Below are 26,762 nucleotides of genomic sequence, written 5' to 3' on the forward strand. Positions count from 1 at the left end.
GTGGGTTGCCATTTCCTTCTCCAATGCAGGAAAGTGAAAAGTGAAAGTGAAGTCACTCAGTCGTGTTCAGCTCTTAGCAACCCCATAGACTGCAGCCTACCAGGCTCCTCCGTCCATGGGATTTTCCAGGCAAGAGTACTGGAGTGGGTTGCCATTGCCTTCTCCCTAAAGCAGTACTACCCAATAGAAATGTAACACAAGCACCATAATTTTAAATTTTCTAAAAAAATCACATCAACAAAAGATATAGGTGAAACTAACCCCATATATCCAAAATATCATTTCAACATCTAATCATTTATTTTAAAAATGAAATTGAGAGTTACATTTTTAATAAGTTTTTAAGATCTAACATATGTTTACCCTTTTGCATCTGACTCTTTGTGACCCCACAGACTGGGGCTCAGCAGGCTCCTCTGTCCATAGAATTCTCCAGGCAAGAATACTGGAATGGGTTGCAATTGCCTTCTCCAGGGGATCTCCCTGACCCAAGGATCAACTTAGCGGCTGCTAAGTTGCTTCAGTCGTGTCCAACTCTGTGCGACCCCATAGACGGAAGCCCACCAGGCTCCACCGTCCCTGGGATTCTCCAGGCAAGAACACTGCAGCTACCATTGAGCAGCTTTGTTCTAGAATCCTGTTGGGGGCCAGAGTGAGGCACTCGGCCCATGGCAAAGGTCATGAGGAAGGAGGCTCAAGATACGCAAAGGCGGGATCAAGCCTCAGGAGTCCCCCTGGAAATCCTCGAGCATCTACCCACATAACCAGAGCCTGCCTACTTTACTACTTTGTGCTCTCACCTACACCTCTGACTTTACGGGGGGCTGTCCCCCACCACCTCTTTCGGAGAAGGAGTTAACTTAGAGCTCCAGTTAATAAAAACTCCTGGGCGTGACAAGAGTGTTTCAACCTACAAACTCCTCTGAAGGTTCTCTAGCCTGCCTGACAGGCTTGTCCGGCCACATGTGATTGTTCACAGCCTCCCAACCATGAGAGGCATGAGATGCTTTAAACCTTCTAAAAACAGGTTCCTTAGAAAAGTTAGAAAACTATTAGTATAAGTATAATGGGCTGATTAGAAATTGTATTGGTGAAGGGTTTTTCATTTGTTGAGCCAATGTTTGTTGCGAAGTCTCCATATCCCCTGCCCTTACACACATTAATGAATATATAGAAGAAATAAGTATTAACCTTTAATATAAATCACATTAGACCTTAGGCTAAGTAAATTCTTTCCTTAACTAAAACCCACTCTACCCTCACCCTATAGGAGTGTAACTTTATTTGGGTGGCGTCTGTTTTAAGAATAATCACCCCTGGAGAAATAAGTGTCCTGGTTGACTGACCGCTGTCACAAGGACAGGGTCATAAATTGTCAGCAGGCCCCCTGGCCAGAAGATGATGTAACACCCCTAAGACCTCTGTATACATTTGTATGAAGCACCTGACTTTGATAAAAGTCAGGACTGCTGACCCCGCGTGATTTTTGCATAACATCTCAGTGTATAAAAGTAGACCATGGAAAATAAAGAATTGGGATCAGTTCCTCAAAAGACTGGTCTCCCCATGTCGCTCTCTCTCTCTCTCACTCTGGCTGAGTCTCCATCTGGAGTGCGGAACCCGCCATGCTTACTAATTATGCCTGGGCTTCTAAGATCCGACCGGGGAGGCCTCAGTGTCTCCTCTCCTTCGGGAGAACGGAAGGATGCCTGCGGCCTACGTAAGTGATGCAAGCTTCTTGTCTTGAAGTTTTATTGGTCTCCCATGTAAACCAAGCTACTCAGCCTCTTTTCTCCACTGAATTTTCCTACTGAGCTATCCTCATTCTATTACTCTTTACATCTCTAATTAATATCTAACTGAAGCTATTGTATCCTGATCCTCGCCGATGCCGTCCCCGCTTCGAATACCCTGGATCAGCCGGGGCTGGACCCCAGCAGAATCCCATGTCTTTAACAATTTTTTTTGTCTTTAATAATTTTATACTTTGTATTTTTCCCATCTCCATATATCTATACATGTCGTTCCTTTGGCCAAAAATGCCATGGCTGAAACTCGACTTCTAAATCTAGTCTATATTTATCAAAATCTTCCCCATCCAATAAAGTCTAGCTAAACAACATTTTCTAACAACACCCTAGGCTAATGCTATTACTTCATCTTCTATACACCTATCAAATTTTATACATTTCTTGTGGAACTTACCATGTGCTGCTTTGTAAACTTCTGGCAGGTAGGAATTCATCTTATTGTCATATTTGTCTTACTGCATGCCTGTCACTGATTTATAGGAGAGACAGCTTAAGGCAAGGAGAAAGCCACGGCCGTTTGGGGCCAGACGGAGAGCCTTAAATTGTTATTGTGCTGGACATCAACATCTACAGTACCCGTTCCCCTGCCCCTTCAATTAAATGCCCTTTCACTCCCTATTTTAAGCCATATGGTAACTTGGGGATGAGTGACCCCACCCTCAGTTCCATCAGAAATGAATCATGATTAGGTTTAAATCAGTTAATGACTAATTCATAATCCAACTTAGGCCAGTAAGATACAAAGAAGAGGGACTTTCCTGGTGGCCCAGTAGCTAAGACTCTATACTCCCAAGGCAGGCTGCCCGGGTTTGATCCCTGGTCACAGAACTAGATCTCACATGCTGCAACTAAAGATAGAAGATCCCATATGTCGAAACTAAGACTCAGGGCAGCCAAACAAATAAAATTATTTTTAAAAGATACAAGAAAGGATTTGTTAAGATTTCTGGGGAAGGAATCTTCTTCTCCACAGAAGCTCCTAGAAAGGTATCTCTCCCGCTCTGATGTGACTAACTGCAGCTGTCACTTCAACATTAGAAGACTGACCCTAGGGATAAAGCCGACACATGCAGAAGGGTACAGCCTCTAGATCCCGTCTCACCTGAAGACATTCAGTAATGGGCACTGGAAGCTGTTACCCGCTTCCCCTCCTAACGTAATATTCAGATAACAGGTATGAAGTGCCTCCCTGGTAGCTCAGTCAGTAAAGAATCCACCTGCAGTGCAGGAGACCCAGGTTTGACCCCTGGGTCAAGGGGAAGGAAATGGAGAAGGAAATGGCAAAGCACTCCAGTATCCTTGCCTGGAAAATCCCATGGACAGAGGAGCCTGGTGAGTTGCAGTCCATGGGTTACAGAGTTGGACACGACTGAGTGACTTCACTTTTACACCTTCTATGTGCTTTGGAGGAAAATTCACCTCCTCCGTTACAGACATAAGGCTCAAACTAGTAAAGCAGTGACAGGAGTAAGCATGTGGCCCAATCCTGGCCAACAGGACATGGGAGGAAGTCCAGGAAGCTTCAGAGAAGTATCTTTTCATTCCTAAGAAGCAAACACAGTAAGACAACCATCCCCTCTGCCCCTGTAGGTACCCTTACCTGTATGTGATCTTCCACCACCACCTTACTACTAACTGAGGAAGAGATCAACACCAAGAAAGGCAAAGATTTGGAATGAACCTAGGTCCTTGACATTGGTGAGTTGCTCTGATAACCAGCTCTGGCAACCACAATATCTCTCGTAAGTAAAACAAGTTGTCTTAGGCAGTTTAACTAGCTCTGTGCTACTTGTAGCTGAAAAAATCCTGTCTGATATACAGTCCTATCCCAGAAGCCAATAATTTCACCAACCAATTCCGGGCTAACAGATTTCTAACTGATAGAATTATTTTTTTAATATAAATTTATTTATTTTAATTGGGGGTATTTTTTGTGTCTTCATAACTCACAGGGGGCTTTTTTGTTTTGTTTTTGGCCTCACCACACCACTTGTAGGACCTCAGTTTCCCAACCAGGGACTGAACCTGGGCCAAGGCACTGAAAGCACAGAATCCTAACCACTAGCCTACAGGATCTCCTTATAATTCACAGTTTAAAAGTTCTTTCTACCTATCTCATTTTAGCCTGAAAAAAAAAAAAAAAAAGGCAACTCTGAGGTCTATGGTGAATTGTGTTTCCTTTAATACATAGAAGTGTTATGTAATTGTTATGAATTGAAGTGTTATGCAATGAAATGCTAGGCATTGAAGTGTTATGCATTCTTATCCTATAATTTCATATCCTCTCAAAAATTTCAGGCACAAAGTAAAGCCTTCCCTTACTCCAATATCAGCAAAACAGATATCTAGAAAGGAGCTATGTTATACTTGGAATGGTTATGAAAAAGAAAGAAAAAAATAGCAGTAAACAAAAGAAGGAAACAGTGGGTTAAGGGGTAAAAGACCCACATCTAGTCCCAATTCTGTTCTCTCACGAGTTCAGTCATTTGACCTTCTTGGTCTTCATGGACATCCTGGCATTAGGAAAGCTTGGTCTATATCACACAGCTATTACTAAAACTCAGTAAGAGAGTATACATAAAAGTGCTTCTAAAGGTTATTATTAGTATTATCCCTGAAATACAGGTGCTCCTTGAATAATATTTACACCTACATTTGACAGCTTCTTAAATTGCATTATTTTTCCTGAAAATTAGATTTGCTCCTTTTTAATGTCATAACCAGGATGGACTTCATTTTCTCCCATAAATTACAGTATCCTTCAACTTTTTTTGTTGAGTGTAACTTATGACCATTTTTTTTACCATGCTTTTATATTTCAATTCCTATTTTTCAGTTCTTATCACATGGTTATGATTATTCACCCTAGAAACTCAATATGGCTAGGATGATAAGAGTCTGAACTACTGTATAGAGCCATTAATATAAAATAATATTACTTTTTCTCTGGTGGTGCCATTATATATTCCATAAGTATGCCTTGTGAATACATTTAAATAAATCATTTGCCATTAGTGTTTCAAAAGATATTCTGGCCCACAGATCACAAATCTCTCCAGAAACACATCAGATTCATTTTTAAAACTCCAGGAAGTCCATTTCCAACTTTTTGTTTAATGCCTTCCTTAAACAGGAACTGAGTTGGCCCAAGATTCCACATGTTCCAAAATCTCTGGAAGAAATTATGGGCTTATATGGCTCGCGTTTCAGTATTTGGGAATGTGATTTTAAACATAAGCAACTAAAACAGTTACCTCCTGTGATTATCTAAAATAACAGTGTTACCAAATACTTTAATACAACTACTTTCCTACACCTCAATCTACCAAGAACCTTGATAACTCTTTATATTTTTCTAAAATAAGCATTATAGAAATATCAGCCAATGTCATTACAGAAAATAAAGACGAGAAAGTACATAATAATACTAAACCTAGTAATTAACCATACTTTCATCCAGAGTTAATACCACCATCTTTGTACACAAGAAAACCACTTGGATTATGTTTTCTTTGTTAATGACTAAGGTTCTTCTGGGCTGTTCTCAGACAGAACTATTTAGGCTATTATCTAAACCTCACAGACTTTTTCCCAAAAAGAGAAAAAAGACTGTATTTCCATCTAGTCAATTGCCTTTAAAATAGCAGGAATTAAAAACAACCTGAAACTAAGCATAATTATTGAATAAAAAAGATAACCCACTTATCCTGAGTGCTTGAACAAAAGAAACTATAGCCACGTCAGTGACAGAATTATATTACTCAAAACTATTTCCAAAAACTGAGTGTCTTATTCTCTGTGATTCCCCAAAATATTTGGTAGATGTGTTGTACCAAGGAACTTCTAGAACTCAAACAATTCTTCAATGACATTCATGACTGGGACACCTGCCCATCCCTCTCAGCTCTACACAGTTTGGAGACTGGCTCCCAGCTCTAGTAGACCACTGTAAAAGTGAAAGAACTGGGAAGATAGAGGTCTGGAAGAACAAAGTAAATAAAAATTAACATCTCAGAAACACTAATTGATCACTTATGTGTACCAGGCATTTCCACATACTACCTCATTTCATCCTATGACAATTCTATGTGAGAGGCATAGAATGAGATGAGATTTTTATCTCATGAGAACATAGGATGTGAGAATGTAAATATTTAAAGAGATGAGAACAGATGAGAACATAAATATTTTACAGATGAGAACATAAATATTTAGAGAGATAAAAACAGTTTGTGATTAAGTAGTATTTGGTGCACATGTAACTTCAGCCCTGGTTATCCAACCCTAAGCTCTTTCCCCTACAATATTGCCTCTCTCATACCTAATATCTGCACAGAGAGATCCAAGTTACTGATCACTTCCTAAAGCATTAGCTCAGCTAATCCATTAGCTCAGAGCATCAGGTCATAAGTGCAGGCATCACTACACCCTATGCAGAAGGAAAAAAAAAAAAGCTCAACACCCCTTATATGATTTGTCTAAAGTCACATAGCTAGTGAATGACAGAGTCAAAACTGGAATTCAGACTTTTGTGCTTTTTCTAAGCCATGATACCATAGCTGTGATGTAAATATAAATTCAGCTTTAAACCTAAAACTCCTAAAAGGCAGAGACTACAAAGTTTTTGCTCTACATGGAGCCAAATATACTGTTTATTTAATAAACCACCCACTTCTTTAAAAGAGTTAAGGAACTAACCTGATGGTCCAGTGGCTAAAACTCCATGCTCCCAATGCAGGGGGCTTGGGGTTAGATCCCTGGTCATGGAACTAGATCCTACATGCTGCAACTAAGACTTCATGCAGCCAAATAAATAAATATGTTTTTTAATTTTTAAAAAAAATGAGTTAAGGTAGCTTACAAAAAGGAGCTTTTGTAATTGGATTTTAAGAATCAAATGTATTAAAAAATAAAATATCAATCAAAATATTGTTATTAACCACCTAATATATTTGATTAATATCAAAATACTAATACAGGGAATTCCCTGGTGGTCCAGTGGCTAAGACTCCACTCTTCCAGTGCAGAGGGCCCAGGTTCAATTGTTGATCAGGAAACTGATAGGTTCTGCAGGCCGCAACCAAAGATTCTGCATGCTACAACTAAGACCCAACACAGACAAATAATTTTTTTTACTATTAATACATTGTTTGACTTAATATGTCATTTTAAATTATTTCTTCCAGTTTATTTTAAAACTGACCGTAACCTAAAGAAATGAATGGAATTAAATGGATATTTAAGATCTGTTATTTTCTCAGTATAACACATGTAATAAATTTCTAAAGATTTGTTTTTTTTAATATATATCATTTTATAAATATGATATCTTTGCCTTCACCTTGACAATGGCTACAGTCATCTAGAAAAAAGTTTCAGTTTCTCAAAGATATAAAATTGGCAACAAGACAGATATTTAGAAACCTGATACTGTATGCTCTATTTTAGACCTTCATAAGGATATTGTACAAAGCCCTGCCTAGAACTATGTAGAACTTTCTATAAATGATTCACTTCTAAATTAGCTGTCCTGGGTCAGCAGTGGCTTCTTAAATAAAAGGTGATTCATCCTTTGTACTGTTCTTTCCCTGGTACAACCACTGTTTTTCCCCATTTTTTTTTAATGGACAAAATAATGTGACAAAAATAATTTTATTCCCTACCCCGCAAAAAAGGAAAATCAAGTCACATGTTTTAATCTATGAAATGACTTCCCAGAGTAACCAAACAAACATTTTACTTTGTTAATGAAATCTAATCAAAGCAACTATGTTATCAAAGAAAGTCCTTGATAATCTCAAACCAATTCTTGAAACATATGAAAAGGTTAAAAGAATAGCAATAAGTTTTAGTCTTGCCTTTGTGGATATTACATAGACACTAAAGCAACGAGTAAGATAAATCAAACATGGATAGCTATATATATCTATCCTCTTCCACAATATGCTTCAGGTCAGAGGAGATATCTGAGCTTTAGCCTAGTATAATAATGCTGCAAGGTTACGTGCCAATTTGAAAGACATCATAAATCACCAATATTCCCTATGTCAGGTGCTGTCTCAAATTTTCCAGGTTCTAAACCACTTATCCTCTTAAAAGCTTCCTCTTGTTTGACACTTAAGATGCAAGAGAACCTCAAATGGGAAGGAGAAACTATAACGAGATGTTTTACATCCAAGAATGTAGCAGTTTGTGAGATATTAAATTATAATTATTAGTAAAGAGACCTATGACTAAACTTTCCAGTTTACTAAATATACAAACATGAATTAAAAAAAAAATAGCTATTTGATCCCCAACAGGTCCTTAAACAAAATTTTGATATTTGTTTGGCAAAATGCTCATGTATTACCACATTCATATCAACCAGGAAGCAGACTTGTAACACTTACAATGAAATATCTGTGAGGTATGTGATATTTCAAAACCACCCAAGGGAATTAATTCCCTGGCAGTCCAGTGGTTAGGACTTTGTATGTTGACTGCTGAGGGCCCGGGTTCAATTGCTGGTCAGGGGACTAAAAGACCACAAGCCCTGCAGCATGGCCAAACAAAAACAAAACAAAAAACCCATCCAAATAAATCATGGAAAACTGGGAAGCAAGCATGGGGAGCCACCAGGGGTCAAAACAGAGTGATGAGAGGATATGATCCTGACGGAAAGAGACGAGCGCTTTATGAAGAAAATGGGCCATGCAAGAAACTGTAAACATCTTGAGAAGACAGAAAAATTGCAATTGATTTTTATTCTAAACTAGGACACCTGAAAGACATTAGAAAAATATACTGCAGAGTGACAGGGCAAGAGGAGACAAAGGAAAATGTACTATGGGGTTCCCTCGATGAGAGGTGACTAGGGGCTGGGTGAGGGAGTGGAGGCAACTTATTGACCACCTTAGACCCTTATTCATTAGAAGGCTTGAGATGCACAGAAAACCTCACCCATGGGTAGGGCCGGTGAGATGCAAGGGAGAGTGTGTAAAAATTCTTCTAGGCTTGGGTTGCTCAATTTTGAGCCACCTCCCACCCCACGGGTAGACAGCGCCAAGAAGAGAGACTGGGAAGACATGGAGAGGAGCTGCCAGGAATAGAATCCTGTCATAGCATTGGAGACACTTAGTCACAACCCCAGCTAGAGCCTCTCACCTTTGCTCCAGAGTTGTTTATGACCCGCTCCCACCCCGCCCCATCACGAAGCAGCTTCTTCCCACCCTCTGCTGGCCAACATTCCTGCCCTTCCTGCCCGTGGGACTCCTGGGACTGGGGTAGAGGGAGGAGTTAGAGAAGAGGGGAGGAGGACCCCACAGGGCCAGGAAACTTCCCGAAGAAGCTGGCAGGCTGCTGCAGGGTTCCGTCCTCAACTCCCAAGAATGTGTCAGCAGGCCAGAGCCAGGACAGGCAGTACCAGAGTCTCCTGGCTTCAAGCTTAGTGCTGACACTGTACCTTCACTACCTGCTTCTATTTTTATCCCTACACCCTCCTCTCCCCACACCGTCCCTAAATCCCTACCATTCAAAACCTTCCTTACTGCCTGGGAAACTGGCTTGACTTGTGGGTGCTTAATTAGCAAATGTACAATAAACTTTCTCACGTCACCTTTTTTTTTTTCCTTTTCTATAATTAGAGGGACTCTGAGTCCTAGTTTACCCCTGTTGTCCCAGAGTAATTATTAATACCTTCCTTTTCACTCTGTGAAGTGTCTGGGTAGGAAATATAAGTTCCCTAGCCATCTATTTATAATACTTCTTCTATTAAGCTGATCAAATAAGCACGCTTCCTTTTCAGGATGATAAGACCAGACAACATGAGATAAAAGGAAAAACATGTGATTTGCATGTTGAAGTAAAGTAATGGTAGAGTTCTTCCTCTATCCTTTAGCACCTAAGTAATCTTACCCAGAAGCTTCTTGGAAGTCAGTGTCCATGATTGAAGCACAATTAAGATTCTATGAGTCTTAACAAACGTGGGGAGAGTTGAAAATGAGCTCTAAGTGTTCTGTGGCAAAAGAGAGTAGAATAATTTAGAATTCCATGCTGAGGAAAATTCTGTCACAGGTATATCTAGAGATATGACAAAAAGAAATATGGGTATTCCTACAGAGTTATTTTTTGGCTCAAGAGAAACAAGCATCGATAATGCAATGCAAAATAATTCTGAATAAATTAATATATTTAATATTTCAAGTTTAACTGAGATTTTTGTTGACTGAAATAGTTTATTAGGTTTACACTAAGCTTTATTGAAGAAGCCCTTCTCACAAGAGTCCACGTTAGTTGCTGTAACATAGAATTCCATACTGAGATAGCTTAGTTTGAGGATCATGTATAGAGACAAACTTTTAAATTTGCTTTCCACACTTTCTGGGATTAGGCAAAAAGTAGGAGAATGAAACTGTACAGGTCTAGAATAGAAAAATTAAAAGGAAAAAATTACAAAAGATTAGTCAAAAAATTGCCTAAAAAGCATCTTTTTTGAGGAAAAGAAGGAATAAGAACTAACATTTATTGAATCATTGTTCTAGATACCTAATATGCTATTTCATTCAGTTCTAACAACACTCCTATAAGGCAGGCATTATTTGTATATTTTCCAGGTTCGATTGCATTACTCAATTTTCCAGGTGAGCAAATTGAAGCTCCTCGGTGGCATCTCTAGGCACCAAACTCAGGGTATACCATCCTACCCAGAAACCACCTCCTCATTAGACTGACCTAAAGCATTGCTGTCATGCCACCCTGACTATCTATCACAGGATCCTACAAGCCTGTGAAATAGCCACAGCAGATACGTAGCTTTGAGCTATTGCAAAAGCTTGGAATCTCACAAATTTAACTATCCATGTTTCACTCCGTATAATTACAGTCCGATAAGACTGATCCTAAAACTAAAAATGTAAAACAGGAGGCCTTTCTACTGTTTCTCCCTTCCTGTTGCTTTCCCATTTTGCCCACTGCCCCCTCCTTTACTGCCTAGCTTCACAGCACAGAGCAAGTGCTCAACCTCCAGCAAACTGGCATAAAGCAGTGTTGCCAGTGGGTGGGTGAAGTGATACTGGAAAACTATTTGAAATGTTGTGGGAGCTTTTTTGGTTGTTACAATGATGATGTGACACCACTGGCACTGGGAGAGGTAGAGGATGAGGTAAGGATACTGCATGAAGTCTAATCTCAGAGAGGTTCAGCTCAGTGAAGAGCTGTTTGGCATTCTGCATGATTTTCTCTCTCTCTCTCTTTTTTTTCTTTTTGGCTGTGCTGAGTCTTAGTTGCATGCAGGATCTAGTTCCCTGACCAGGGATTGAACCTGGGCCCCCTGCATTGGGAGTACAGAGTCTTAGCTACTGGACCACCAGGGAAGTCCCCTGCATGATTTTCAAATGTCCTACTAGAGATTCATGTCGGGAAGAGAATATATACATAATGATTAAAACCTAGATCCTCTGTGTTACAGATAAAGTAGGCTTTGTTATGAGTTTTCCTGGACTGCAATTACCACGTAAACCAAAGAAAGCCTTTCTTATTTGCATAGAACCTTATCAAGAGTTGTTCATCTCAGAAAGTCAAGTCACTGTGTCCATGTTACTTGAATTTAACATAAAACATATCAGCTGCTCCTATTATTGTTAAATAGTTCTACAAATATCTACAAATATTTAAGAGAGCAAAAGATAACATAGAATCAAAATATTCCTGTCTTATTTCTATTGTTCTATTCTTTTTAAATTTATCACTGCAGATGGTGACTGCAGCCATGAAATTAAAAGATGCTTACTCCTTGGAAGGAAAGTTATGATCAACCTAGACAGCATATTGAAAAGCAGAGACATTACTTTGGCCACAAAGGTCCATCTAGTCAAGGCTATGGTTTTTCCTGTGGTCATGTATGGATGTGAGAGTTGGACTGTGAAGAAGGCTGAGTGCCGAAGAATTGATGCTTTTGAACTGTGGTGTTGGAGAAGACTCCTGAGAGTCCCTCGGACTGCAAGGAGATCCAACTAGTTCATTCTTTGGAAGGAATGGTGCTAAAGCTGAAACTCCAGTACTTTGGCCACCTAATGCAAAGAGTTGACTCATCAGAAAAGATTCTGATGCTGGGAGGGATTGGGGGCAGGAGGAGAAGGGGACGACAGAGGATGAGATGGCTGGATGGCATCACTGACTCAATGGACGTGAGTCTGAGTGAACTCCAGGAGTTGGTGATGGACAGGGAGGCCTGGCATGCTGCGATTCATGAGGTCACAAAGAATCGGACACGACTGAGCAACTGAACTGAACTAAACTGATTAGCTATTAAGTATAGATACAAGCAACTGACTGCTTCATTATGTCTTCTAAGATAGTTTTCCCAAGTATTTGCATTGAAATCCATATTTGTTTCTAGTATTACTGTTAAGGAATATATTAATTTTTAAAGTTTTATATACATAGGTAGATGTTATTGTTTAAATATTTATTTCAGGATAAGTAAAAGTGATGCCGCAAAATATTTGTTATTACAGGGGAACTTTGGGTCCAGTAAGATTAAGAACCACTTGTATAAAGGAAAGAGCATGAGCTGGGAGTTTGACAAACATAAGATAAAAGATATCTCTTTGGACTACATGATTTGAGTAGTTTATTTTTGTTCTGAGCTACCATTGCCTCATCTATCAATCACAGTCATTTCTGGGAGTGCTGTTAAGAACTGCTATTTCAGACAAAATAGCACAGGTTAAGTAGTAATGATAGGTGTTCAACAATAACTCCCTTCTCAATGCTCAAGCTGTGCTTCCCTCCCCCACTTAGCTTTACAAAAAGGCACGAAAATTAAGATAGGAAGCAGGAAGTATAAAGAATACAAAAGGAGAAAGGGAGTAACAAATCATGACCAGTACCTAATATTTAACTATACCCAGAACACATTGTTAGTATCAGATGTGAGAAGGTTTAAGTTACATTCTGGCCCTAGATCAAGTTACATTCTGGCCCTAGATCATGAAGAACAGGTTGTTAATGCCAATCACACAAACACTACTACTTAATGCAACATATGGCTATGCAAATTGTTCTAAGAATGGATACAGAATTATTATTTCTTCAATCTTGTTACTGTGTATCCCTGTAAGACCATTTAAAGTTAACACTGTAACTTAAGAACCTGTGACTTTTACAGACTGAGATATAGATCCTAGATTTTAGCCTTTTTTTTTAAGGTTGGAACTTTTCCTCTACGTGTGCTTTGATTATCTCCATGGAGATTTTTATACAATAGCAGATGCACTTTCTGGAGTGCTAGTGTTCTTGAGCCTCTTAGCCACTACTAATTGGATCCAAATACATCCCTAAAAGGCAAATATTCTATCACTGACAAGATCTAAGATCCTTTCTACCCTTTCACTTATCTGTAGAAGCCATAGGACCTCCCTGGTATTAGCCATGTCCAAGCTTCAACTTTCTACTCCACATTTTAATCACCAAAACTTCAGAGTACTCAGTACACCCCAAACAGAAAAGCTAGAGTTTCTAAGACAGTGAGAAAAAGAAGCAGTTTTTGGATCACAATACAGAGAAACAGTGGCAGTCATCCATTCTCAGTTGGCTTCCTCTTTTCTTTACCTTGGCAAGTATCTAGCCCAAAACTATTTGTTAGTTGCTTTATTGAATAAATAGTTTCAAGGAACACCTTTAGATGTACACCAAAATTCACAGAAGCATTAATTACAATTGCCAAATAATGGAAACAACCTAAATGTGAATAGACAAAGGTGTGTGGTATATACACACAGTGGAATACTACTCGGCCATAAAGAAAAAAGTTTTGCCACTTCAGCAACATGGATAGACCTGGAGAGTATTATGCTAAGTGAAACAAGTCAGACAGAAAAAAAGAAATGCTATATGATATCACCTATATGTGGACTCTAAAAAAAGTACAACAAACTAGTTAATAAAGAACAACAAAAAAAGAACAGGCTTACAGATATAGAGAACAAACTGGTAGTTACCTGTAGAGAGAGGGAAGGAGGGAGAGAAAGAGAGGGATAGGGGACTAAGAGGTACAAACTACTATATATAAAAAATGATCCACAAGGATACATTGTAAAACAGCAGGAATATAGCCAATATTTTATAATAACTAAAAATGGAATATATCTTAAAAATTGTGAATCACTGTGTTGTATACCTGAAACATAATGCTATGCATCAACTCTACTTCCATTTTTTTAAAAAATGAATACCTCTGGTTATGTCAGGTGATAGGGGTTTATCATAAGGAGACACAGGGAAGCAAAAGTACAGGAAATATTTTCAGAAGACAGGCTTCTTAGAAATTACTAAAAATTGGCTCATTGCCATTAAAGACACACTATCAGCTCTCCTGACATGAATGACACTCTGATGGCCCTCTGTGACCCTGAAAAGACTGCAGTGACTCTTGTCATCTCCAGGCTTCAGTGTCAGGTCCACTTTTTTGCTTCTGCTACTACCAACTGTACAGAACAGATATATTGTATGCTCCTAATTTGGTTAAAAGTAGAAAGGAGGTTTACATCCCCATAGATATGTATTTACTTTCACACACATACTTATAAATTCACAAATTTTATTTTTCTATAAAGATGGTCAAAAAAGTGGCCAAGCCAGATGCTTCTGGGGAAAGAGGACTAGGGAACTATGGTTCCCACCCCACCCCCTACCCCCACCAAAAAAAAAGTGGATACCCTTTCCACTAAGTGCATATATTATTTTTTCAATTAAATTAACAATTGGTTTTAAATAACATTTACTATGTAGCTCCACTGTGGACTTCTGCTTCAGAGAGTTATTTCTGCTTGGAGATTTAGTGAATGAATAAAACAAAACCACAGAAACCATTTCCTTTGGTGGCCTTTGGTCAAACATAGATATGCTCATTAACTGCTGCTGCTGCTGCTAAGTCGCTTCAGTCATGGCCGACTCTGTGCAACCCATAGACGGCAGCCCACCAGGCTCCCCCATCCTTGGGATTCTCCAGGCAAGAACACTGGAGTGGGTTGCCATTTCCTTCTCCAATGCATGAAAGTGAAAAGTGAAAGTAAAGTCGCTCAGTCGTGTCCAACTCTTAGCAACCCCATGGACTGCAGCCTACCAGGCTCCTCCGTCCATGGGATTCTCCAGGCAAGAGTACTGGAGTGGTATGCCACTGCCTTCTCTGGCTCATTAACTAAGAGCCAACAAATGGAAGGGAAGGTAGGTTATAATTAATAACACTGAAGAGGAGGTCAAGAGATGAGACAGGCTGGATTAGGAATATATCTTATGTATTGATTATAGCCGGAGAAGGTAATGGCACCCCACTCCAGTACTCTTGCCTGGAAAATCCCATGGATGGAGGAGCCTGGTAGGCTGCAGTTCATGGGATTGCTAAGAGTCGGACATGACTGAGAAACTTCGCTTTCACTTTTCACTTTCATGCATTGGAGAAGGAAATGGCAACACACTCCAGTGTTCTTGCCTGGAGAATCCCAGGGACGGGGAGCCTGGTAGCTGCCGTCTATGGGGTCACACAGAGTCGGACACGACTGAAGTGACTTAGCATAGCATAGCATAGCATTGATTATAGCTCTCATGTTTATATCTAAAAAGTTTTGAGGTAACTACAAAAGAACTTGTGTGATACCACAATCCCAATGTCTAAGAAACATATTTGATGTCACAAAAGCAGAAAATGTCTTAGCTCCTAAAATTTTATTTCAATTCATATTACTGTACCTTATTGAATCAGATACATGGCATTCTATTTCCCAAGATTTTTACTGAGTTTAAAACACTTCATCTTGGTTACCAAAGAGGGAAGATAGAAGGAGAGAGAGGGATAAATTAGGAGTTTGGGTTTAACATACACACACTACTATATATAAAATAATCAATAAGAACCTATGTATAACATAGGGACTTCTATTCAATACTTTGTGATAACCTATATGGGAAAATAATCTGAAAAAGAAAAGATATATATACACATATAACTAAATTGGGCTTTGCAGGTGGCACAGCGGTAAAGAATCCACCTGCCAATGCAGAAGATGCAAGAGATGCAGGTTTGATTCCTGGATCAGGAAGATCCCCTGAAGTAGGAAATGGCAACCCACTCCAGTATTCTAGCCTGGAAAATGCCATGAACAGGGGAGCCTGGTAGGCCATAGTCCATAGGGTTGCAAAGAGTCACACACAACTGAGCACGCATGCACACACTCCTCTATAAAAACCTTGCCTCTGACTCCTGTTGGCACAGAACTCCCCTTCTGGTTTTTGCTGCTGCCTAAATCAATTTTTGTTCAAATATACTCAATTTTAATAAGGCTCGGTTTATCTTTTAACAGAGTAAATGGGGAAAGAATCACAGTATTTTTCCAGGTAAAGGGAAGAATAGACAAAAATCAGAGAACTAAGAATAGTCTCACGTTCTGTACAAGCCATGGAAGATATCTTCAACACCCCTAAATCAAGAAGTCTCGGGCTACATATTCTCCCCAGTGTCCTCTCCAACAGGACTCCTTATCTGCTGTTCATCTGCCTTTGTACTACAGGACCTACACTGGACCAGCGACGAGCACTGATCCACAGGCCACCTTTGCCCCACCTGTCCTGTACCCTGACTCACCAACAGAAACTCATTCTCAAGCAGTTCAAGTTTGAGACAGAGTGGGACACAAATACAGAGGCCAAACCTCAAAGACACAAAGAGGAGGCAATAAGGGCCTTAAAGGAGCAAAATCAAAGGAGAGGACAGTCAAGAACAGAGTAAGAGGGACTTCCCTGCTGGCGCAATGGATAAGAATCTGCCTGCCAATGTGGGAGACATGTGTTTGATCCCTGGTCCAGGAAGATTCCAAATGCCACAGAGCAACTAAGCTTGTGCACCACAACTACTGAGGCCCCTCACCTCAACTATGAAGCTGGAGTGCTACAACTACTGAAGCCCATGCACCTAGATCCTGTGCTCAGCAACAAGAGAAGCCCTGCGATGAGAAGTCCTCACACCACAGCAGAGAGTAGCCCACACACGCCACAACTAGAGAAAGCCTGTGCAAAGCGACAAAGACCCAGCACAGCCAAGACAGATAAAAAGTAGATCAATCAATAAATAAAATTTAAAACTAAAAGAGTAAGAAGTAGGGAGAGAGTGGCAGAGAGGGAAGGTAAAGGACTTGCTCTTGGTTTCCCAGAGTCTAAAGTTACTGCTTTCACTCAGACAAGCATGAGTGATATTCCAGCAGTCTACAGAACTGGACTGTCCAGCTACAGAGGTGATTCTGGGCTTCCTCACCTCCCTGTATGTCCTAACAAATACATACACATTGTCCAAGGTAACCTGAGTGTGTCCATCTCTTAGCACATGCATTCAGGATGTCTGGAGGGGTGGGTGCAGGGGAGGGATGGCAAAGGGGCCACCATCTGTCTGTGAGGTAGCAGAGGCTTGGGGAGGGGTTCAGACTTGATTCTACTGTTGTTTACACACCTACTTCAGAGGATCTCCAGAACACAGAGCAACAATCTTAAATCCATTTCTTATCCTCCTCATAGCAACGAGGTCTATAGGACAGTCTGGTGAGAGTAACTTCCCACTTCTCAAAACGAGTTACAGCTCCTGTCGGGGGGCAGGGGGCGGGAGTTGTTTCTTTGATTTTGCTTGCATTCTTCATATAAAACCAAGGCTGATGCTCAACAGGCATAGTGAGCACACATAATGATTGTAGTATATTTAGAACTTCTCAGATAGTACTGCGCAGTTCCAGAAAATACCATCCTATTTGACTTAAACAAAACTTTATGAAGAAAACACAGCAAATGAATAGTCAGTTGTGTTTCAACTTGATAAAACACCAGCCAGGGATCACTCCTCTGCTGAAAAACAGTTGAGTTATTGCCTACAGAATAAAACCTATACACCTTTAAGGACGTTTGTAATCTCACTACTGTCTACATCTTCAGCTTCATCTCCTACTGGATTCATCATCTATTTTTTAAAATTTTTATTGGGGTGTAGTTGATTTACAATGGCACTGCACTCCAGTACTCTTGCCTGGAAAATCCCATGGATGGAGGAGCCTGGTAGGCTGCAGTCCATGGGGTCGCGAAGAATCAGACATGACTGAGCGACTTCACTTTCACTTTTCACTTTCATGCATTGGAGAAGGAAATGGCAACCCGCTCCAGTGTTCTTGCCTGGAGAATCCTAGGGACAGGGGAGCCTGGTGGGCTGCCGTCTCTGGGGTCACACAGAGTCGGACACAACTGAATCGACTTAGCAGCAGTTGATTTACAATGTTGGGTTAGTTTCAGGTGTACAGCAAAATGAATCTGTTTGACATATACATATATCTTCCATCATCTACTTTTATTTATTAAACTTTAATGGAGCATCTAAACCATCTAGCAACTCTGAAAATGAGATTTTAAGGAAAAATATCCTCCCAGCCCTCAGTAAGAGATAGGGAAGTAACTAAATGTGCTAATGCTATGTTAAAATATGCAGTTGTGGGTATTAAACATGGCTAGGTTGACAGATTCACAAAGAAGGCTTCTTAGAGGAGGTGACAGTTGAGACTCGAGAGGTGAGTAGGAGCTATCAGAACAAAAAAGTGAGAACATCAAGAGAAAAGGCACAGAGGACTTAAACAGTTAAACATTCTGGATTTAAAAGGTGGTTAGGACATGAGACTTAAGCACACACGAGGCAGGACTCTAGACAGGCAGGCCAGACTAGAAAACATTTGGCTGGTGGGGGTTATTTGTAAGTGCCATGGTCTGAATGCTTATCTTCCCTCCCCTAAAATTCAAATGTTGAAATCCTAGTGTCAATGGGTGGGGTTTTTGGGTGTTGCTCAAATTTTGAGGGTGGAGCTCTCATAAATGTGATTAGTGCCTGATCACAGAGGCTCCAGAGAGATCCTTAGCCCTTTTCACCAAGTGAAGACACAGAAAGAAGGTGCTGGTGATGAACTAGGAAACTGAGCCTTCAGGGGTAACCATGCCAGCACCTTGATTCCCAGCCTGCAGAATTGTGAGTAATAAGTTTTTGTTTTTTAATAAGCTACCCAGTTGGTGTTACTTTTTTATAGCAGCCTGAAAGGAATAAGACAGTAACTGGGAGCCCTGTAGTTTTTTGAGACTGGTATAATCAGAGCATCAATATTAAAATAGAGGATGGGTGTGGGACAGTTCCTGGCAGTCCAATGGTTAAGACCCCCACTTCCAGTGCAAGGGCAAGGTTCAGTCCCTGGTCAGGGAACTAAGATCCTACATACTGTGTGGCACGACCAAAAAAACTTTTAAAAGAAAAAAAATAAAGGATGGGTGGAATCAGGGAAATCATATTCAGGGTGCCCCTTTAGAATCCGTGTTGTAATAGACCACTGTCAATGCCTTCCAGTCAAAAGCCACCAGGAATTCTCATTTCTAGTTTACTGTCCCTTGCAACAAAGGAGACAGCACACCATGGAGAACTGTGGGGAGAGTCTGAGTAGGAGGGTATTAGACAAGATTTGGGCTTGTGGCAGGTGATGTTAGGGAAGCTTGGACTTGCTGTCAGGAAGTGGGGCCAAATCTATGACTCAATATCCTAGTAAACTTATTAAAAGGTGGGAAAAAATGTCAAAAGTAAAGCTGTGCTTGGTAAAAGGAGCTTCAGTCAATTATATTAGTCAAGGCAAGGGGATGTCTGATTATTTTTGTGGTATGGACAATGTTTGCATTTTTGTCTGTTCAGACATGATTACAGAGTAGTCTTATTTCTGTCTGACCCATCACAGTCACAGAATGGTCCCTTCTGATGCTGATGTTCTATGAAATTATCATGTCCAACATGAAACCATCATGACCTGCCTGTGAGCATCAGGTCAGCTCCCAGATGTCAGGAACTGACTTTCTCTTTCTCACACTCTTTTTGCTCAGTGTTATTGGGCTTGCTTCATAATCCTCGGATCTCAATGATAAAGTGCACACCAAACTCCCAACTCCTTCATTTACCTGTGTTTTTACTCTTTTTCCTAGGAGAGCAGCATACAAGTCAATGAGCCCCATTTTGTTCTATCTTCCTAGATTTCTCATATGGGAACCAGAAAGACACTGTTCAACTTGCCAGTTATCTGCCATTGCTGGGAAATGATCAAGTTTGCATCACTGTTCACAGTCTCCAGAAAGTGCCACGATGACAGAATACTGACTTCCACAGGGGCTCAGGGCTGGCGTCAGCAAGTTGAGAAAAGCAAGCAGTTTTAGTTTCTGGAAGGTTTCACGAGACAGCACCCCATACACTTAACTTACTTAGGAAGCATTCTACTTACAGAGATTCCAGCTTTGCAATTTCTGGAATTTGTGGACACGTAAACATTGGATCCAAGTCATTTTTACTTAGCTTCTCAGTCTTCATACTTCACCCTCTTACTACTCCCCAGTGAAGATATGAGTGATGCTCCTCATGCCTAACCCCCTCAAAGACTAGTTTCTTTCCTCACACTATAGTATTAAAAAAAAAAATTTAACACATACATAAGATACCAGTATTGTAATCAGTACTAAAGCTTTATGCTAAAGATTCAGGCTTTTAAATACCATATTTTCATGAAGAATCTTTTACTCAACATATTTTGAACTCCAACTATGTTTCAGGTACAATTCTAGGCCCTTGTGGGCTGCATCAGAAAACAAAATAGACAAAATTCTTTGTGGAACTTATACCCTAGTATATGGGAGAGGAAAAAGACAAGTTAAATATATACAGGATGCTAGTATCAATGGAGGAAATTAAGTGCTGAAGGGAACAGGAGGTGCTATAACTTAGGAGTTTTGTTCCCTCTTTTTTTAGGGGTACTGTAATTTTAAATGGAGTGATCGGTACCAGTCTCAGTGAGAAGGCGATGTTAGAGCCGACTTAAGGAAGAGCATTCTGAGAATTCTCTGGTGGTCCACTGGTTAGGACTCTGAGCTTCACTGCTGAGGGTGCAGGTTTGATCCTTGGTCAAGGAACTAGGATCCCTCAAACTGGGTTGTATCTGGCCAAAAAAAAAAAAAACAAAACAAAAAAAGAAGAGCATTCTGCTAAAGAGGGATAGCTTCTGGGAAAGATGCAAAAGCCCTAAGGCTCTAGAGTTCAAGGACTAGCCAGGAGGCCATACTGGGTGGAGCATAAAGAACAGAGATGACTGAGTGGCCCCAGGGCCTGTAACCATCAATGGATGTTGACTTTTGCTCTAAGTAAGATGAGGAGCTATCAGTCTTGAACAGAGAAATGAGATATGAAATGTTATCTCACTGGAGATGGCAACTTTTGAGTTTGTTATAAAGGAGAAATGGGGTAATAGTGTGGAGGGATGGGAGCAGGTGACAAGAAAAAGTTTGTTTCATTTTTTTAAGACAAATAGCATGATTGCATGTTGAATATACAGCTTGAAATTAAAAATCACACTTTTTGCCTTTTCTGCTTCCCAAGTACCTTGTATTTGACTGCTTTAAGTATTGAGAGACAAGGGGCCGTATTTGCTTGACCCATTCAATCAACAAATTATTTAGTAGTTACATCACATACAAACTAATATAACTAAATCAAAGTTAATCATTTCAGAAATCTTTAGAGGTTTCAGTTTCTGGATATGTAAAGTATCTAACAAAATTTATTTCTTAATAGCTTTCAAATTCACTCTTTTCCTGCAATCTTTCCACATAATAGAGAATTAAGAAAACACATCAAGACACAAACTGCTTGTCAAACAATTACAGTGGTTCAGATAATCAAAATGCCCTTCAACAAGTTTTATGACCACAGCTCAAGAGTGTAGTGACCAACTCAAATGAATCCTCAATATTTTAAAAGATGGTGTTAAACTTTTTGTAAGAGTGTCCCCATATTTATGAGTTAACTGTTCTTTTAGATGAGATTTTTTTTCCCTTTACTGAATTGCTCGTTTAGCTGTTTAGAAAAATGATATCAGCTGTAAGAGATTTTTTTTGCATAATTGGCCATCTGTTTCAAGGTAATGATTACAGACTGCACCCTGCAAGCAACCCATAGCTTTCGTTAGCTTCCTCCTTCAGGAACCAGGAAATAGGTGAAATCCATAATTATCAGATTCACAACAGCCTCTTTCTGAGGCAGTAAGTATTTTTGTGGTTGAGTCTGAGGCTTTTCTTGAAAAGATCATTTGTTTAAAAAAGAAGTTTTGCTGGTTTGTATTTGGAATTCAAATGAAGTTACTGAGAATCCCATGGCTGCTACGTAGTGAACTTGGAACCAGGAAACATTTCGAATCCCAGCTCCACCCCACGCCAGTCCCGTGACTCTAGGCAAGCTGCTTGGCTTCTCAGAGCCTCACTTAGCTCAATGGCAAAATGAAAAGAATCTTGCCTCAGTGCAATGGCAAGGATGGGATGACCACCATGTAGACTTACATGCCTGGCACAGCCAGGGGCACATTATAGACTGCCAGTAAATCCACCTGGATCTGCTACACCTGCCATCAGGTCAGGCCAAAGCCTTCCCTTTCTTCCTTAGCAAAGAAAGTACAGCTCTTCAGACAGTGCCATTTGTATCCTTAGAGCCACCTCTCTAGAGAAAAGGCAGGACTTCTGAGATAATCATATAAAAGGGAGAAATTTTTTGTTTGGGGGGTTTCCTCCCCACTGACATCTCAAGTTTATACCACTATTCCTCTTGCTGGGAGGATGGGATGATAAATGGATCTCACTGGTGTGCATTTTATTTTAATAAATTACTTGTTTCAAAAGTAACTATTGAGGACTTTCCTGATGGTCCAGTGGTTAAGAATTCACCTGCCAATGCAGGAGACATGAATTCCATCACTGTTCCAGAAAGATCCCACATGCCATGGGGCAACTAAACTCATGTGCTGCAATTATTGAGCCCATGCACTGCAACTACTGAAGCCCACAGCTTGAGCCCATGCCCTGCAACAAGAGAAGCCGCCACGATGAGAAGCCCATGCACCACAGCTAGAGAGTAGCCCCCGCTCACCACAACTAGATAAAGTCATATGCAGCAATGAAGACCCAGCACAGCCAAAAATTAACTATTTTAAAAAGTAACTATCGAAATACTTTGACATATACTATGATGATGCATATATACTTTATCCTGAATATACTTAACTCTTTTTAATCCAAATGGAAAACCTGCATATAAACGTTGTTTATATACATAAATACTAACACATGGGGCTTCCCTGGTAGCTCAGATGCAAGGCAGGAGACCTGGTTTCAATCCCTGGGTCAGGAAGGTCCTCTGGAGAAGGAAATGGCAACCCACTCCAGTATTCTTGCCTGGGACATTCCATGGACAGAGGAGCCTAGCAAGCTATAGCCCATGGGGTCACAAAGAGTCGGACACGACTTAATGACAAGACAACAACAACATACTAAGATATATGCCTAGGGTTACAAAAATTTATGAACTTTGATAAAACACATCATAATACCCACTGTTTGTCTTGAAATTCTAATGCAAGTCAGCGCATTGGAAACCAAAAATGCTGAACATGGTTGTCAAGCTATTACTGAGACACCCTGGAAAACGTGGGAAGCAATATAGCAATATAACCTCATGGAATTTGGAGCCAGGAAAAACCCTGATTTTAGAGACTTCCCTGGAGGTCCAGTGGTTGATTTCACGCTTCTGCTGCAGGAGGCATGGGTTCAATCCCTGATCAGGAAACTAAGATCCTACATGCCTTGAAGGGCAGCCAAAAAAACAACCTCACAAACACATGTAATTTGAAACACAAATGAAACACAAATTTTGAAAATTTTCTAAACCTCAAAGCATTAATTTTCTATCTATGAAGCAGAGCTAATAATAATACTTCTCAGGTATTAAGTGGATTGAGTAAAGTCATGCATCTTGAGCTCAAAATAATAACACATTATGATGACAAAGACTTAATGCAAAGTAAATAAATCTGGAGTCCCTAGTTACAGCAGAGAAGTTTAAAGTTCTCAATTAAGAATGTTAACAGGCTCACTTAGCTTAGAACCCGGAAGATCCAAGTTTAAATAATGGCCCAGCCTTTTTGTTACTAGTTATGTGACCATGGCCAAAGGCCAGTCACATTTTACCTCAGCCCCCTCATTTAATTGTTAAGTATTAATGACATTATTAATAGTTACTATATATAAAGCACTGACCATATGCCAACGCAATCTGATGTTTATCTATGTGCTCCAGTCTTCACAATAACCCTTCAAGCTAGAGGCTCTTACCTCTATTTTACAAATGGCTGAAATTGAGAGAAATTAAATTTGTTCAAAGCCACCCAGCTAGTAACTGGTAGAACCTGGATCCACAGCCTGGTTTATCAGTCTCCAAATCCTGTACTTAACTACCCAAATGACCTAACTCTCCTAGGGAAAATCAAAGAACATTACTCCTGCAAGAGTACTTTGTGAACTGAAACATCACAGAATGGGCTTGTGATTTGCCTACCCCTCAGTGCCTGGGAAACCTGAAAGGCTAGCTTCAATCTCTTTCATCTCATCTTAGAATTTTGTCTTTACCTCAATTTCACTTGAGCCGATCTGATAAACAACATTAAAGGACAGACAGCCAAAGACAGTTCTATGTACTCCCAAGAGTTCAGGGCAACAAAGTGTTAGTCGGTCAGTTTGTGTCTGACTCTTTGCGACCCCATGGACCGTAGCCCGTCAGGCTCCTCTGTCCATGGAATTCTCCAGGCAAGAATACTGGAGTGAGTAGCCATTCCCTTCTCCTGGGGATCTTTGCCACCCAGGGATGAACCCAGATCTCCTGCATTGCAGGTAGATTTTTTACCCCCTAAGCTACCAGGGAGGCCTTCAAGGCCTCAAGACCTTGTGCTTCTCCTTGAAATGTGGACAAAATACTTTCTTGGACTAACTCCTCACACCTGCATTTGCAGTTAGCTTGTTAAGTATAAAAAGTCACATAAATGTCTCCTGAAACTAGCTATAACAAACTCCAGTTGCTGGCACACATGCCATCAATCTAATTAAGGCAAATTTCAGTCCCCTTTCAAGGATACGGTGTCAAATGTAGAGCTAGCCCCTCTGAAATTTCTGTCAACTAGTCCCCTGCAGTTCAGTATAACTTACTTAGTTATCCACCCTTGGAATAATAATCTTCTTGGAAACACCAAAGTGTTGGTGCTGGACATGACATATGAGGGACAAAGTGGGGCTCAGTTTGGCATCACCTAGCCCCTCAATCCTGGAGATTCTCAGCGTGGCCATCTCACCCCGGCAGAGGAAACAGGAGGGCAAGGTCCAGATAAAGTGAAGGGTGTTAATTTACCAACCAGATCTCGACGCTGGAAAGCCGCTGAAGCTGCTGAATCTGGGGCTACTAGAGTCTATTCATTTGCATGAGGAAGAAAGGTCGTCCCGCGTTTCCCAGAAGCCAGATTGAGCCTGGAGAACGTGACTCTCTCCGGTCCTGGGACTGCCGTTTTCCCTTCACAGTAAAACAATCTGGCTGCCCCTGGGGCGCTCACGAGGGACCCCGTCCCTCTTTCGACCTCGGAATCGGGGAAGCGCAGCCGGAGCCAATTTAAGCCTGCGCAGCGGGGGTGGGAGATGCTGAGCCCCAGCGCCTGGCCCTTACCTCCGACGGAGGGATCTCAAACACGCCCGCGATCTTGGCGTAGAGCTCCTGGATACTGGAGAAATTCTCCACTCTGCCCGTGGCGCTTCCGTGGGCCAGCTGCGTGTGGAAAACCAGCCTGCGGGCGGGCGCCGGAGGGCTGGGCAGGCTGCGGACAGCCGCATCCGTATGCTCGCCCTCCACCAGTCGGGAGGTCTCCTTGGTGTTGAATTTCTTTTTTCTCCGCAGCCCCAGGGGCATCTTGCCTGGCCGAGGGCGGCGGCCCACCTGCGCTGCCAGCGGGCTGCTGCCTCCTTGGCCGGCCCCCTGGACTTTGTGCCCAGCGGCCCGCCCGCTCGAGGCAGGTGCAGCCTGGGCTGGGCCAATAGCAGAGGGCCTTCGGCCGGGCCCCGTCTGGTCAGGGCCCCCTCCTCCACTGGGAGGAGCTGCACCTGCAGGCGGAGGGGCCACCAGCCCTCTGGGATCTGCGAGAAGAAAAGTTGGACCTCAGGATAGGGAATGTTGCCTGCCTTTCCCGTTCTACAAAGATCAAACCATCAGCCTCTGCTGCTGACCCTACCCCTACCCCGCGCCCTGAGGGGAATTCAGGATGCGGAAACAAGGAAGCATTCTGTGCTTTGGAGAGTGTCCCTAGATAGTTAAGATGCATATCTTAAGGAATAATTTCAGTGAACCCAGACTCTTTCATCTTCTCTTACATAGGAAAATTCTACAGTCATTAATTTGAAATGTCTGTTCTTTGTGATTAGCAGTAATCTTTTGATATTCCAGTACATGTTTTTATCCAACAGAAACACTCATATATCGTGGCTCCTCCCTTACCTCTTCTAAGCAGTTTCTCAGAGCTATCTGAGAGGCTGTCTACTCAGCTAGAGTAAGGTCCTCAAGTGAAACTTAACTCGAAACTTTCAGGTTGTGCATGTTCTTCAGTTGATAACCCACTCCCTCATCGCATTTCCTAGCTTCTTTTCCCTCTTTAAAAAATAAAAAAAGTTGGCTCAATTTCTATAAAAGCCTTAGGATGCTGATTCTACAGAGCACCACATCTTAGGATACAACATGATGGCCCTTCTGGTGACAGTCATAAACGTGTGGTAGGGGCTCACATGTTTGTGGCCGGGCCACATGCTTTCATGTCTGTACACAGAGGATAAGAATTTAAGTGGAAGACAATCTCCATCTTTTTTCTCTGTACCATTGGAGAAGGCAACGGCAACTCACTCTAGTACTCTTGCCTGGAAAATCCCATGGACGGAGGAACCTGCTAGGCTACAGTCCATGGGGTCGCAAAGAGTCAGACACTTGAGCGACTTCACTTTCACTTTTCACTTTCGTGCATTGGAGAA

General features: G+C 41.1%; 1 protein-coding gene and 1 non-coding gene across 3 annotated transcripts in view; both read right to left on the reverse strand.

The window, feature by feature from the left end:
* The window catches only part of GIPC2 (GIPC PDZ domain containing family member 2), a 99,812-nt gene extending 74,060 nt beyond the window's left edge, over window positions 1-25,752 (reverse strand). The window contains exon 1 of one of the 2 annotated variants that reach the window (XM_019957230.2): window positions 25,417-25,752. In XM_019957230.2, coding sequence (XP_019812789.1) covers window positions 25,417-25,656 — 240 coding nt within the window. In that variant the 5' untranslated portion in view covers window positions 25,657-25,752. The remainder of the gene's footprint in view (window positions 1-25,416) is intronic. The other variant, XM_019957229.2, reaches the window with a different exon arrangement.
* TRNAG-CCC (transfer RNA glycine (anticodon CCC)) lies at window positions 11,092-11,164 on the reverse strand. Its single transcript has one exon. It is a non-coding gene; the product is annotated as a tRNA-Gly (tRNA).
* Window positions 25,753-26,762: the final 1,010 nt, after the last annotated feature.

This window comes from Bos indicus, chromosome 3 (genome assembly GCF_029378745.1).
Source record: "Bos indicus isolate NIAB-ARS_2022 breed Sahiwal x Tharparkar chromosome 3, NIAB-ARS_B.indTharparkar_mat_pri_1.0, whole genome shotgun sequence".
In the NCBI taxonomy this organism is placed as follows: domain Eukaryota; kingdom Metazoa; phylum Chordata; class Mammalia; order Artiodactyla; family Bovidae; genus Bos; species Bos indicus.